General features: G+C 46.0%; 1 protein-coding gene across 1 annotated transcript in view; it reads right to left on the bottom strand.

The window, feature by feature from the left end:
- LOC128350627 (cytochrome P450 2J2-like) overlaps positions 1 to 16,525 on the bottom strand; it is a 46,478-nt gene that overhangs the window by 12,410 nt on the left and 17,543 nt on the right. The window contains exons 5-7 of the mRNA XM_053309017.1: positions 10,481 to 10,657; positions 9,809 to 9,811; positions 7,034 to 7,175 (exon numbers count right to left, since the gene is read on the bottom strand). Of these exons, the coding sequence (XP_053164992.1) occupies positions 7,034 to 7,175; positions 9,809 to 9,811; positions 10,481 to 10,657 (322 nt within the window). The remainder of the gene's footprint in view (positions 1 to 7,033; positions 7,176 to 9,808; positions 9,812 to 10,480; positions 10,658 to 16,525) is intronic.

Consider the following 16,525-nt stretch of genomic DNA (forward strand, 5'->3'; position numbering starts at 1 on the left):
TTTCACATTCCACCCCCAAATCTCTGCCCCATACAAAAGCTGTGGAATTACTTTTCCCTGAAATATTTTGAGTGCAGGAGCTATTAACTAACTACCCCTGGAGAAGAAGAATTTTTAAATTACCCCCCACTGTACATCATGTAGTTAATGGGGCTGCATGTAGATGGAGTGGACAAAGTGGAGAGTTCTGTTAGGAGACACCCAAATATTGAAAGGCATTGCTCTATTTGCTGGGTGTGAATTGTCCGTCTACTGACAAATTATCCGTTTGATTCTACTGGTACCAAAAACTACCATTTTTGTATTATCATAGTTCATCCTCAACACAGTCCTACTATTTCTACTTACATCAGAGGAGGGGTCATGATGGTGAGCGGCTAGCAGCTCCACACAAGTGCCCATTCTGAGATCAACCTTATCCCCTCTGTACTAGCCCCCACAAACAAATCATGCCATCCAGAGGCAGAAAAATGAGCAGAAGCAGCCCCAGCAATGATTCAGGAGTGTGCATAAATCAAACAAGGAAAAACAGATGAGGATTGAGTCCTATCTTCCACCCCCAGAGATGACACGAATCATGAGTACCCTGCCTACCAAGAATAGACTCATGCTTTTGATAATGGAGAGCTCTTCCTCCTCTCCAAAGGAGACTGCATCTCGGAAGGCAGCATTAAGTCAGTCTGCTTCTTTGCCATCTAAAAGTACCAGCCCAAGTAATCCTCCAGAGCAAAGTAACAGGGGAGCCAAACCCCCCAGAAGAGCCCCCTGTATGTACCACCAGCTCATCATTCAACATCTTATGCATGTCTGCTTTCAGCAGAAACTCTCGTTCTGATTTTAGGATGCATAAATAATATAAGAGTTAAACTGGATAGACTCAGGCAAGCGTTTGATCTACCCACTTCACAAGGCAATGTGGGGTTAATAGCTCAGCAAAGCTCAGCCTCAACAACACCTCGACAGCATTCATATCCACAAGGAACCAAAGGGTTAAAAGCCTAGCAAAAAGCCCAGCAGAATTCACCCGGGCAGCAACCCCCATCGCCATTCCTCCACGTGAGTCACCAACTAACTTATTCTGAGTTTCACAGCCTACACAGCTTCTGCTGGAATTTCCCAGGGATGCACATAAATGGTCAAGCCACAGGGCAATAGCAGCCTCTCTGAGCAGTTCCTTAAGTGTCAGTCAACAAATGTTGACCCAAAATCATTACACTTTCTGCCAAGCTGAAACTTACAGACTAACCACTAGGTGGCTTCTCCTCACATTTGAAAAAGCAATGCTCCCATTTCAAATTTCACATTTGAAAAAACATTTGCAAAAGCAATTAGGGATGTGCAAACCGGTTTGAATTTGAACCAGGGTGGTTCGAAGGTTCAAATTTGAACCGAACCAGTCATCAGGTTTGAGCTGCAGGTTCGAATTGGAACCGCACCAGGGGGTGGTTAGATTCAAACCGGTTCGAACCGGTTTCAACTGGTTCAGACATCCAAAAATTGGTAGGACGGTAGCTGGCACCCAGTGGTACCTGCCACCCAACCCCAAAGCAATCAGACACTCGTACGATTTTTTATGAATTTTTGAAAATTATTTTTATTTTTTCTCATAGGGTATAATGGGACTTGAACCACGCAAATATACCTTTTTGTGGAGCACCCATGGGTGCCAACAACCACCAAAATCCTGAAGCAATCGGACAGTCCTACGATTTTTTATGAATATTTGAAATATTTTTAATTATTTTTCTCATAGAGTATAATGGGACCAGAACCAGTCCATATCTGCTATTTTGGAGCACCTAGGGGCACAAAAGCGGGGTGGGTGGTATACAGACAGGGGTGCCTACCACCCACAAAACCCCAAGGCAATTGGACAGTCCTCTGATTATTGGTGAATTGTTAAAATATTTTTGAATTCCTCATAGGGGATAATTAGGATTGCAGCAAATGTATGGCTTCACGTCGGGGGGAAAGGGGTGTCATAGAGCGGAGTGTGGTGGGTGGTAGTTCCTAGGGTGGGCAAGGAAGCTATCCGAATTATTTGAAAGGAATTGGGCAAAGGGCTGATTTTTAAGTGATTTTTGAAGTTTACGCGTCTTTAAGGTTTTTCTCCATAAAGAAGCATGGAGATGTCAGCAAATGTATAGCTTTATGTCGGGGGGAAAGGGGTGTCCAAGAGCAGAGTGTGGTGGGTGGTAGTGCCCAAGGGGGGCTAGGAAGCTATCAGGATTATTTGAAAGGAATTGGGAAAAGGGCTGGTTTTTAAGTGATTTTTGAAGTGTATGTGTCTTTAAGGTTAGCAATGAGTGTGGATTCATAGTTTGTCATTGAAAATCTTATATGCTACCAAAGAATCTACACTCAGAACACTTCAGAAACAACAAAACCCAGTACCCCATGGGTTAGCAACCCATGGGGGTGGTTGGCACCCTCTTTGCACTAGACCACCACTCACTCTGGGCCACCCCAGTACCCCACAAGTGGCTTTAAGGTTTTTCTCCATAGGGAAGAATGGAGGTTTCAGGAGCCCCATAACTGCACTTGGGGGGTGCTGGGGTGGCCCAGAGCGAGGGTGCCAACCACCTCCATGGGTTGCTAACCCATGGGGTACTGGGTTTTGTTGTTTCAAATCGATGTCAAACACAAAATGGAGACTACACAGTGAGACTGCCACAAAATAGAGGTCTGAAACAACAAAAATTTTGGAGCCGAAATTTTGGCTATTTGTTTTGTCTCCAAAACTTTCAGGACCAGCAATTGGGCAATCTGTTTTGTTCACAAATTGCCTGCAACAGCCTGATTCGGGTACCGATTGTTCTGTATCCGAAATGTTTTGCACATCCCTACTAGATAATAGATATATGCTCCTGAAACTCTCTTTTCCATCCCTTATTGTCTCCTTGCATTCTTTTTGCCAAAGTTTACATTTCTTCCTATTCTCTCATTGGGGCAGGACTTCCATTTTCTGAAGGAAGTCTTCTTCCCTTTTATAGCTTCCCTGACTCTACTTGTTAGCCATGCAGATGTCCTCCTGAAATTGTTGATACGTTTGCTCCTTCTTTTTCTACATTCCAACTGAACTTCTAGAATTGTGGTTTTAAATAGGTTCCATGCTTTCTGGAATGATTTGACCTTCCTGACTTTCCCTTTCACTTTCCTTTTTACCAGCCCTCTCATTTTTGAGTTTCATCTTCTGAAGTCCAAGATATCTGGACTTCAGATGTGAAGGTTTGGAATGGACCGTTGGTCCACACTGAGATGCGGAAGTCCAACACATCTGTCCAACACACCAGGTTTCCATTATTCCCACTATATTTATGATTTCATCTGTGTTAGACTTCCTTGACAATTCTCCACTTGCATATATGCTAAACTGGATCACACTATAGTCACTGCTCTCCAATGGTTCCGCAATTCTGACATCTCACACCAGGTCCTGGGCACCACTCACGATTAAATCCAAGGTTGCCATCTCTCTGGTTGGTTCTGCTACTAATTATTCTAAGTCCAGCATGTCTAGAAATTTTGTCTCTCTTTTATTACCTGAATGTCAATTTACCCAGTGTATGTGTGGGTAGTTGAAGTCACCCATTATCGCTGCCCTCTTTGACACCTCTCTTATTTGCTTCTCCAACTACAGGTCACTCTCAGCATTTTGATCAGGAGGGTTACATCCCTAGTAACAGATTTCCTTTCAGTCTTTGTATTGTCACCCATAATGCTTCTGTGGAGGACTCCGGTCTTCCTAGGTTTTCTAGCTTGTTGGAATCTATCCCTTCTTTAATATACAGTGCTACTCCTTCCCCAGTCCTCCCTTCCAATCCTCCCTTTGGTAGAGTTTATATCCAGGAATAACAGTGTCCCACTGGTTCTCATCATTCCACCAGGTTTCCATTATGCCGCACTATATTTATGATTTCATTAGTAAGCACTCCAGCTCATCAATCTTCACTTACCCATCATCTATATGCCGAGTCCATCACCATCATTTGATCTTTTTGGCCAGCTGTCATGTGTTTCCTTCTGCTCTACTCCTGCGTCTACTCTGTCCCCTTCTGGTTTATCCGAAATGTGTGCACCCTCTCACTTTAGAGGATTTTGCTGGCCAAACCAGATAGTACCACCCAATTCCTGTCGACAACCCCACCAGGCATCATTTTAAAAGCTGCTCTGCGAACTTAGGATTGATGGGGCACAAACACAGATAAATCAAACATATTATTTTGTGAATTTTACCCTGAAGCAAAATATCATTTGACATTATCCTTTGGGGGGAAAGAGATCAAATACAGAATTTTAAATTCAGGTTTTAAAAAAATTAAGTTGAAAGCTTTCCCTTTAACAAGTGATATATAACAAGTTAACAAGTTTAACTTGCTCACCAGGACAGTAGACATGATTGCTCCTAAACGTCCCCTCTGACCTGCTTCAAAATTGGCCCCTTGGTATATGGAAGATCTACTGGGGCTGAAGGGGCAAGGTAGGTGACTGGAGCGCAAGTGGAGAAAAACTCAACTCGAATCCGACAGATTATGACATGGAGCACATTTAAAGATCTATGCTCAGACGATACATTCGGCAAAGAAGCGGTTCTTTTCTGCCCGTATTGCCTCTGCGAGTTAACATCTGGCGGAGTTGTTCAGGGTTGTGAGGGGACTAGTATCTGCCCCCTCTCCCTTGAACCAGAATTTGGAAGCATCAGTTACCTGCTGTGGTGTGTTTAATGAATTTTTTGCAGACAAAACCTCTCGGATTCAGGCCGACTTAGATGGAGACTCCACAATTAATTTGATGTCTGAACTGGAGGTGTCCGACAACTCCTCTTATACGATTCGACTGGATCAATTTCAGTTTGTGACTCCTGATGATGTGGACAAGCTGCTTGGAGTGGTGAGGCCTACCACTTCTCCTCTTGACCCTTGTCCATGGCTTGTTCTATCTAGCAGAGAGGCTGTTGTAGGCGGCCTGGTAGAAATCATAAATGCTTCTCTGAGGGAGGGCAGGATGCCTCCTTATCTTAAGGAGGCAATCATTAGACCTCTTCTAAAGAAGCCTGCATTAGATCCCTCAGAGCTGAGCAATTATAGGCCAGTTTCCAATCTCCCATGGCTGAGCAAGGTAATTGAGAGGGTGGTGGCCTCTCAGCTCCAGGCAGTCTTGGAGGAAACTGATTCTCTAGACCCATTTCAAACTGGTTTTTGGGCGGGCCATGGGGTGGAGACTGCCTTGGTCAGCCTGATGGAGTTGGCATATCCTCCCTAAATGCCTGCCTGGAAGCAGTAATGGGCTGGATGAGGGAGAGTAAACTGAAGCTGAATCCAGATAAGATGGAGGTACTTATTGTGCGGGGTCAGAACTCTAGAGACGGTTTTGATCTGCCTGTTCTAGACGGGGTCACACTTCCCCAAAAGGAACAGGTTCACAGTCTGGGAGAACTTCTGGATCAATGTCTCTCCTTGGTTTCTCAGGTTGAGGCGGTGGCCAGAAGTGCTTTCTATCAGCTTCGGCTGATACACCAGCTGCGCCCGTTTCTTGAGATCAATGACCTCAAAACAGTGGTACATTTGTTGGTAACCTCCAGACTGGACTTCTGTAATGTGCTCTACGTGGGGCTGCCTTTGTACATAGTCTGGAAACTTCAGTTGGTTCAGAATGCGGCAGCCAGGTTGGTCTCTGGGTCATCTTGGAGAGACCACATTACTCCTTTGTTGATGGAGTTACACTGGCTGCCAATTGGTTTCCGGGCAAAATACAAAGTGCTAGTTATAACTTACAAAGCCCTAAATGGCTTAGGCCCTGGGTATTTAAGAGAGCGTCTTCTTCGCTATGAGCCCCACCGCCCATTGAGGTTACTTGAGGAGGTCCGTCTCCAGTTGCCACCAACTCTTTTCGTGGCTACACAGAGACGGGCCTTCTCAGCTACTGCCCCGAGATTGTGGAATGCGCTCCCTGCTGAGATATGATCCTCCCCATCTCTGGCAATTTTCAAAAAACACCTGAAAACACATCTCTTCAACCAGGCTTTCTCAGCTTTTAAAAAAATTGTTTTTAAATTGTTCTGATTATTTAATTGTTGTTTTATGATGTTTTTAATTGTTAATCATTGTTTTTGTGCTTTATAATTTTTGTTTTAATTATTAACTGATTTTAATGGTGTTTTAATGTAAACTGCCCTGAGGCTTTTGGAAGGGCGGTATAAAAGTTTTAATCATCATCATCATCATCATCATCATCATCATCATCATCACAGGTAATTCACAATGTGGCATGTGTTTTCAGTGCTGTAAAATGCAACTCATATACTCATTGAACAATTACTATGCAGAGTCACATGTTGGACTATAGGTGTTAAAATGATCCCCAGAGGGGAAGCAGGCAATGCTCTTTACAGCAGCAAATCACAGCTTAAAACTATGCTTTGGGTGAAATGGGTTACACAGTGGAGTATGCAGGAAATGGTTAACTGTGCTTGAGCGACTACAGCTGGTGAGGCTAGCACAGGATCAACTCTTTTTGCTCTGAACTGTGTCAAGAGCTGCTGGATAAATTGTTTGATCAGTAGATAGTCTGTGATAGGATGATCGTCGGTGGTGCCGATCTAGGTTTGCTACATAAAATGTAATAATCTGATTCACACAATTGTTTTAATTGAGATTAAATGTGGGTTACTGACATTAGCATGCTATGTTTGTGTGATCCATGTCAAGGCAGGTATCTTGGATTCATCTTGGGCAATAATCTACCATGGTGTGGGTTCACACAATGACACTAGTGTCAGCAACCCACATTAAACCTAGATTAAATGAAGGCCAGATAATGTTAGTGGTTCCATGAGATAACTGAGTTCATCCAATGTAAGTTTTTCCTAAAAAGCATTTTGGAGCTGGGGTTCTACTGGATGTTTTTGGACTTGGTCATCTGAAATGTGTCTGAAATCTTAGAGAAATTCAGATCTACTGCTAAGCAGATCAAGTATTTTTTTCCTATGGGGATCAGGACCGGTCCTTCCTCACATTTCATATGTCTCTCTCACCTTGGATATCTGGATGAGTTGCCATCAGGAGCAGGGCCCATTGCAGAGTAGTGGCAGTTGTCTCTGTCCCTGCGGCAAAGAAATCAATAATGCACTGAGCCAGGTTTTCTTCTTCGTATGTAGAGTTGGGGTCATTCTTGGCCTGCCATTGACAATAGGAAAGTTGAAATGTCTCTTACAATGAATTACTGGCATTTTACTATTACTACTAGACCACAACCAAGGGCCCAGAAATAGAGGCTATTCTCAAAGTCATACAAAATTGGGTTCAGGGAGCCTAGCCCGATTTTGTATGACCGTGAGAACCACTGGGCTCACAGCCGAGCCTGGTCTCACCAAAGCGGGTAACCCGCTGAAATGCCTCTCCCCTTAGCCAAGGTTAGCGGAGTGAGCACTCTGCTAACCTGGGCTTTTCAATCGTGTGTTGCTGTGGCATGGGTCCACCCCCAGCCGGGAGGCTTAAAAGCAGCCTCTCAGCTCAGGGGTGTCTCCAGCATGCCCTGCGTGCTTGCGCAGGGCATGCTGAAGCTTCTGGGGGCCGCGTAGCCCCCAATCCCCCCAGCCCCAACCGGCTTCATTGTATGGGTGAGCCGACAGTTGTGTGGGTGGCCAATCTGGCCGCCCAGGGCTGCCTCCCTGCTCGTCTGAGGCTAAGCCTGCTCTCCCCGCTAACTCTCTCGAGGCAGGTCTCACTGATTGTGAGACCCACCTCATAGTGTTTGAAAAGAAGGGGAATGGGTATTGAATGGGAATTGCCAGATGCAACAACATAAACAGTGAAATAGCTGCCAATGAGCTCTGCAGTCATGGATATAAAGTTGCATGAGAAGGATGGCAGAAGACCATCTGGTGCCGGTGAAAGAGTGTGGAAGGTCGGGAAGAGTGAGGAGAGCTTGACCACTCTCTTCCAAGGTGTTAGCTGGATCATGAGGCATCTAGATTTTTTAAAAAAAACAACACACAATTTTTATACCGCCCTACCAAAAGGCTCAGGGGGGTTTACATTAAAAGTTGTAATTATTTATTTGGTTGTCACAAATATATACACTGCCCTATATAAAATCTCAGGGTTGTTTACAATTTAAACAAACAGCAAACAGCAAGTAAAACCTAAAAAACATATAAAACAGATTATATCTGTTTTACCAAGCTAACATAAATAAAACTTGAAAACATCATAAGCTAAAAGCTTGAAAAAAGGCATTTTAAAACAATCAGAGATGTGGAGATTCTGAGGACATTTGGGAGTGTATTCCAGAGCCACGGCAAACCCCGAGAGAAGGCATGAAATTTGGGTCACTACCAAATGAGCCGGTGGGAAATGCAATGATATTAATATATGGTGGGGATCATAAAGAAGAAGGCACTCTCTTAAAAACCCTGGACCCAAACCATTCTGGGCTTTAGGAACATAGGAAGCCACCATATACTGAGTCAGGCCATAGGTCCATCTTGCTCAGTATTGCCTACACAGACTGGCAGCAGCTTCTCCAAGGTTGCAGGCAGGAATCTCTCTCAGCCATATCTTGGAGGGAACTCGAAACCTTCTGCTCTTCCCAGAGTAGCTCCATCTCTTAAGGGGAATATCTTACAGTGCTCATACTTCTAGTCTCCCATTCATATGCAACCTGGGTGGACCTGGTTGCCAGCACTTGGTATTTTGTCCGGGAAATGTATTGGCAGCCAGTGTTGTTTCTTTAAAATAGGAGTAATATGTTCTCTACACATGGCCCTGGAGACCAACCTGGTGGCTGCATTTTGCACCAATTGCAGTTTCCAAGCTATGTAGAAAGGCAGCCCAACATAGAGAGCATTGCAGTAATTGAGCCTGGATGTTACCAGCATATGCACCACTATTTTAAGGTCATTTGTCATGAGAAATGGACATAGTTGGTATATCAGCTGAAGCTGATAAAAAGTGCTCCTGGCTACTGCCTCAACCTGAGATATCAGGGAGAGGTGCGGGTCAGGAAGTACTCCCAATCTACATACCTGATTTTTCAAGGGGAGTGTACTGTAACCCCATCCAGAACAGGCAGTTTTAAACAACTTCCTGCCTCCCATGAGTACCTTCTCCTTGTTTGGATTCAACTTCAGTTTGTTCTCCCTCATTCAGCCCACTACCAATTTCAAGTAAGCATTTAGAGAGGTTAAGCCATCTCCTGACATAGTTGATACTTAGATCTGGGTTTCATCAGCATATTAATAGCACCCTGCTTCAAATCTCCTGATGACATCTCCCAGTAGTTTCATGTAGATGTTCATAAGCATTAGGGAAAGAATGGAGCCCTGTATAACTCCATACAATAGCTCTGGCTTTGAAGGGAAACCATCTCCATGCAACACCATCTGGAATCTACCCAAGAGATAGGAGCAGAAGCAGTGCAAAGTCGTGATCCCACCTAGTGGTGTGCACGAACCAGTCCGGAGGCCATGTTAGAGGCCTCCGAACCAGTTCGGAACCTGGCTGGTCCAGCGGTCCGGCACTGGCGGGGGGTCTAGCTTTAAGGGTGGGGGGATAGTACTTCCCCCTCCCGCCGCTCTTCCCCCTCCGGCGATGCAGGAAAAGTTGAAGTTTTGGATTCCTCCCTGCCGCCCCTGCCCCCGTCGTTGCCTGGAAGTTGCTTAAAATCCCAGCATGCATGCGCCCGTCGCGGCGCACGTGTGCCCATCACACAGCGTGCGTGTGACGTGTGTGTGTGTGGGGTGCGCGCACAGCAGCAGTGGGCGCATGCGCGCCGTGATGGGTGCATGCATGCTGGTATTTTAAGCAACTTCCTGGCAACGACAGGGGCAGGGGCGGCAGGGAGGAACGCTGCCGCCCCCATAACTTCACCTTTACCTGCAGCGCTGGAGGGGGAAGAGCAACGGGAAGGGTAAGTACTACCCCCCCGCCCATAAAGCTAGCCCCCCCAGTGCCGGATTGTGCCTACGTGGTTCTGTGCACACCACTACTCCCACCTCCATCCCCCTCAGGCAGTCCAGAAGTATACCATGGTCGATGGAATCGAAAGCCTTCAGGAGATCCAAGAGGACCAACAGGGTCACACTCCCCCTGTCCATTCCTAACTGGAGATCATCCATCAGGCTGAACAGATGATATTTGTGTATGTATTAGATTGTAGATTCTGTTTCTTCACACTGTATTTGTCTAGGACTATATAGCCACCCTGTCTGTACCCAAAGCCACATTTGACTGGAAAGTAATGGAAGTCACCAGTTGCACCCATAAGACCAAGTGATCTTTCATTATCTCAAAAGAAAGGGGAATCAAAGCAAACAAAACTCTTAAATGAAAAGTATTTATTTAATACTCTTCAATGTAATACTCTTAAATAATGCCCAGAAAATCTTATTGATGATCCCATAACTGTTGCTGTTGAATCAGAGCAGGAAATGTAGTGGTTTGTTGCACGAACTGTATTTACATACAAAGCCTATACTTACTTTTTCCATCTCAAGTAGATAGAAATCAATGAAATCCTGTGGATCATGCACTGTCTGATGCTCTTTATGTTTTTCTAGTTCCTTCTTTGCAAATGAATGCATCACCTCGAACAAAGACAATGCCTTCTTGTGAGGCCCTGGGAGATGTTTCATGAGCCATGGAAACATATCATAGAGCTGCAGACAAGAAAAAGAAAAACGTTGTCATTATCAGGTGAAGTTTCACTAACAAACTCCACAACCCCTTTGGGTAAACAAAAAGGATGTGTGCACATAGTGGAAATCGTGATTTGATTTGAGTTCGAATCAGAATGTGCTGTTTCTGTTCAAACATGAATTGAACCAGCCCTAAACAGGCTGATTCTATTTAGACTTGATTCTATTCAAATTGAATCCGAATCAATTTGACCTGTACTGTATGGGGAATGTTGGAGGGGGGAAGAAGGGATAGGAGACCCTCACCTTTCAGCATTTTTGGAAAAGAGAGAGAGGCACTTGAGCGCCCAGAAATTACTTATATTGTGCAAAGCTCACAGTTGTGGGAAGCATTGGGAGGCAGCTGCCTGCCCCCCCCCCCCCCCCGCGCGGCCTGCCGGCCTCTGCTTTTACAAACAAGAGGTGCGGAGGTGCCAGAGGAACTGCAGAACTGTCAGCAGTGGGGAGGTGGTGACCCGACCAGTCATCCCAGCCTCTCATACTGGTCTAAACCTTTAAATGGTGTCTGTGCATGCATTATGAGGCCATTTAAAGGGATAGTCCGGTGTATTGTTAGGTCAAAACTGATGTTTTTACCACAACAATGAAAAACCACTGATGTTCTAGTGAAAGAAAACCTGGCTATCCACTACAGTGGCCTTCCCGCCCCACACATATGTAGAGACCATTCGGGGGAGAGTCAGGTGTTCCTAGAAAATCCCCTTGAATCATCTCTACACATGTGCAGGGAGGCCATTGTAGTGGATAGCCTGGTGTTCTTTCACTAGAACACCAGTTGTTTCTGGTTTTTTGTTTTGCAAAAATATTAGTGTTCTAGCTAACAATACACTGAGCTATCCCTTTAAAAGGCCTCCCCATGCATGTGCAGAGGCCATTTAAAGGTCTCTAGCTAAAAGAATACCGGCCTATCCCTTTAAATGGCCTCCCCACACATGCTAAGAAGCCATTTAAAGGCTTAGCCCAGTACAGAAGTACTTTTTCACACAATGCATAATCACCTTGTTGAATTCTCTGCCACAAGATGTGGTGACAGCCAACAACCTGGATGGCTTTAAGAGGAGCTTGGATAACTTCATGGAGGGGAGGTCTATCAACAGCTACTAGTTGGAGGGCTATAAGCCACCTCCAGCCTCAGAGACAAGATACCTCTCAATACCAGTTGCAGGGGAGTAACAGCAGGAGAGAGGGCACGCCCTCAACTCCTGCCTGTAGGCTTCCATCAGCATCTGGTGGGCCACTGTGTGAAACAGGATGCTGGACTAGATGGGCCCTGGGCCTGATCCAGCAAGCCTGTTCTTATTTTCTTCTGTGAGCAGCCTGCCCAGCAGGTTGCAAAGACGCATGGTCGCTGCCTCCCCACCGCTGCCAGGTCTGCAGTTACCGTTCCCACCAGGAGTGGTTCAAAAGCAACTTTGTGTCCCTTGTTTGTAAAAGCAGTGGCTGGTGGGTTCCAGGAGGATGGTGATTCAGGTCGCCGCCTCCCCCCTGCTGTGGGCTCTGCACAATGAACGTATTTTCTGGGTTCCCCGGCACCTCTTTTTTTAAAATATAAGGCTGAAAGGAGAGACTCTACTCCCCCTCACTCCCTCATCCCCCCATGCAGTACAGCTACAGAGAAGGCCTGCCTCTGAGTCACCACCAAACGAACCAGTGGTTACTGGAGTCAGACCTCCTCAGATGACCTTAACGTGCGGTGGGGATCATGTAAAAGAAGGCACTCTCTAAGATATCTTGGACCCAAGCCGTTCAGGGTTTTAAAGGTAATAACCAGCATTTTGTATTTTGCCCGGAAACATATCGGCAGCCAGTGTAACTGTTTCAAAACAGGCATCATATGGTCTCTCTGGGTTCCCCCAGAGACCAATCTGGCTGCCGCATTCTGAACTAACTGAAGTTTCCGGACTATGTACAAAGGCAGCCCCACATAGAGCTCATTGAAACAGTCAAGCTGGGAAGTTAACAGCTGAAGCACCACTGTTTTGAGGCCATCCTCTTCAAGGAATGGGCGCAGCTGTCGGATCAGCCAAAACTGATAAAAAGCACTCCTGGCCATGGCCTCCACCTGATATAACATGCTGAGGCCTGGGTCCAGGAGTACTCCCAAGCTGCGCACCTGCTCCTTCTGAGGGAGTGTAACCCCATCCAGCACAGGAAGATCTAACTCACCCCTCAGATTCTGAGCCCCCACAATGAGCACCTCCGTCTTGCTTGGATTCAGCTTCAATTTGTTATCCCTCATCCAGCCCATTACTGCCTGTAGGCAGGCATTTAGAGAATGAGTGCCATTTCCTGAAGATGAAAAGGAGAAGTAGATTTGGGTGTCATCAGCATACTGATAACACCCAGCACCAAATCTCCTGATGACCTCACCAAGCGGTTTCATGTAGATATTGAAAAGCATTGGTGACAGAATGGAGCCCTGAGGGACTCTGTATAACAGCTCCTGCTTTGAGGAGCAACTCTCACCAAGCTCCACCATCTGGAATCTACCTGAGAGATAGGAACGGAACCACTGCAAAGCAGTGCCCCCTATCCCCAACTCCCTCAGGCGATCCAGAAGGATACCATGGTCGATGGTATCGAATGCCGCTGAGAGATCCAGCAGAACCAGCAGAGTCATACTCCCTCTGTTGATTCCCCGGTAAGGGTCATCCATCAGGCCAACCAAGGCTGTCTCAACCCCATAGCCAGCTCTAAAGTCAGTTTGAAATGGGTCTAGATAATCAGTTTCCTCCAAGACTGCCTGGAGCTGGTCGGCCACCACCCTCTCAATCACCTTGCCCAACCAAGGGAGCTTGGAGATTGGCCTGTAGTTGTCCATCGCTAAGGGGTCCAGGGAAGGCTTCTTTAAGAGTGGTCTAACCATTGCCTCCTTCAGGCAGGGGGGCACCCTACCCTCCCTCAGCGTTGCATTTATGATATTAACTAGGCCATCTCCAACAATCTCCCTGCTAGATAGAAGCAGCCAAGTTGGGCAAGGATCCAAAGAACAGGTGGTAGGCCGCACCGCCCCAAGCAGCTTGTCCACATCCTCAGGAGTCACAGATTGAAACTGATCCAATCGAATACTGCAAGAGGGATTGCTGAACACCTCCTCCACAGACCTTGCAGAAACAGTGGAGCCCAAGTCGGCCCGAATAAGGGAGATCTTATTTAGAAAGAACCCATTAAAGGCATCACAGCAGAGCAACTCGGGGGACTGATTGGAAGTAGAAGGAGCAGAAACCAAACTCCTCACAATCCGGGATAGCTCCTCTGAGCATGAACCTCCTTAGGATAGAATTAAAAGGTAGTGAGTTATGTCTAAGGTTGAAGGTAGGCATGGCTGCAACAAGTAGATCCAACCAGACCTGTTGATTCAACCAGATTTAACTACAAGAGTCCAGATTGTCTAGGTTAAGGCCAAGAGACTTCATCTCTGCATACAGATTCCCCATGTGTGGCAGATTGCCAAACCGCAACAGCCTTGCCAGACATAGAGCTCTCAGGTCCTGGACTGGCTTTGTCCAAAGGATGTTCTTGAGAACAGGAAGGGTATAACAGTTTTCTATTTGGAGAATTTGCCTAAGCCTCAAGTGGGATGTTTAGGTGCCATGGTGTCTAGCCAGCCATTTCTCCATTCCAGAGGTCTACCAGAGCATTGACAAAGAAATTGGTACTAGTAGCAGAAAAATCCCCCAGAGACATCAGGAATCCATCTGGATCCATAATCCTCTGTGGCAGATCATCTTAATAGGTACCACATCTCTGAGAAGACTAGGCTATGAATCTGACCCCTACAAAGTGGTGATTTGTCTATGATTACTTCTTCCTTCCTTCCTCCTTCATACCAAAGCTTCATTATGAGCTGTTTCTCATGAGCAGTGAGAAACGGCAATAGGGTTTTCGGGGAGAAGAGCTTACCTCCCTGAAGATGATTCATCGGCTTCCCTTGGATGAGCACCAGCGGCTGTCAGTAGATCCAAGGGTTGGGGTGCCAGGGCACATTGCCCCACGTTGCCCTCCCCACCAGAGCTCCAAAAAATCCCTGGCAGTGCGTGAGTGTGCAGTGCATTATGGAGATTCCCCCTCTCCTACCCAAGGGTGCCACAGTCCGTCAGCCATGGCTGAAAGCAGCTGCAGCTGACAGATGATTTTACAAAATGAAGGTGGGAGGCTCCACAAGCAGGTTTGCCACCATGGTGCTGCTGGGATCAGGCCCAATCCCAGAGGTTCACACATACTTGCAAAGCTGGGCTGGGCTCCCTTAGCCCAGTTTTGCATGCGCATGTGAATAGTCTCATTAAGTAGTTTCCACTAAAACTTGACAAAGCTTTTTTGTAGTATGGGATTTAAGTTTTTCTGTGTATGTAGAGATTGAAATGAGATGAAGAACATGCAGAAAGAGTATTTTCCGTAGCTCACCTGCTGCTTGCTCTTAGCAACTACCCAATGCATAAAAGACATTACAGTTTTGCATCTAGGTTAAGATCAAGAAAACGCTTCCTAATGATTCCATGCTGGGGATTATTTGCAAGGGGATCACAATAAAACTGCTCATATTGTAATGCATTTATACAAATCCATGAAGCTACATTTGGGATATCATGTGCAGTACTGGTCACCATATCTCACAAAGGATATTGTAGACCTGGAAAAGGCACTGAAGAGGGCAACCAAGAGAGAGCTAGAGCACCTTCTTTATGAGGTAAGCTTATTACCTCATTTGGGCCCTTTTAGTTTAGAAAAAAAGGTAACTAAGGAGAGACATTACAGAGGTTTATAAGATTATGTATGGTTTGGAGAAAATGGAAAGGGAGAAATTCTCCTTCTCTCACAACCCTAGAACTAGGGGTCATCACATGAAACTGATTGCCAGGAAATCTAGGACCGAAAAAAGGAAGTATTCTTTCACACCGCACATAATTAAACTATGGAATTTTTTGCCACAGGATGTGGTGACAGCCACTAGGTTGGATGGTTTTTAGCAGGGTTTAGACAATTTCATGGAGGACAAGTCTATCAATAGTGACTAGACCTTGCTATATAGGCTACCCTCCATGTTAAAAGTTAGGATGCCTCCGAATACCAGTTGCAGAATAGCAGCGGCAGTATATGGGGCAGGCCCTCATATCCTGGTTGTGTGGCTTGCCAAGGCATCTAGTGGGCCACTGTATGAACCAAAGTGCTGGACTAGATAGGCCTTCGGCCTGATCCTGCAAGGCTCTTCTTATGCTCTTGCCTTGTTAAATTATAGAAACAGAGAAGAAAAAGCAGAGGCTGGTTCAATGTGATCTTAAGGATACACCATTGTTCCTTGATACCACCCCAGTTGCTGCCCTCTCCTGCTCCTTCTTCCCCCTCTTTCAACTCTGCCTCACCTCTGCAGTGTCACAACATCTCCCCTTCTACCACCTCTGCTCTCTACCCCCACCCCTCTGCCACACCAAGCCACAAGCCCTGAATGCAAAACACAGCATGGGACCAGGTGGGGGCACTAGACAGGCTGTGGTCCATGATCTTCATTCTAGAAGGAGTATCTGATGAACTGCCTTGTTCTCCATAGCTTGCATTTTAAATGTGGTGGTTGGGGGAGAGCCCATTTGGTTTCTCTAGGGCCTCAAAGTGGAATGGGAGGGAAAGTAAAAGGATATTTCCTGTTCTTTTTTTAATGCAAGCTGCAGAATACCTGGAAGCTCTTTGCATTAACCTTCTTGAAATACAATCACATATTGCAGCCTGGCCCCTAGCCTCTCCTCCCCATTCCGGTCCCAGGCTCTGTTCTCCATTCCCACATGGGGGTTTGGTAAGTGAGCGTGGAGAGAGGGGAGGTGACAGAGGAGAGGAGAC

The sequence above is a fragment of the Hemicordylus capensis genome, chromosome 3, assembly GCF_027244095.1.
Source record: "Hemicordylus capensis ecotype Gifberg chromosome 3, rHemCap1.1.pri, whole genome shotgun sequence".
NCBI classification, from domain to species: domain Eukaryota; kingdom Metazoa; phylum Chordata; class Lepidosauria; order Squamata; family Cordylidae; genus Hemicordylus; species Hemicordylus capensis.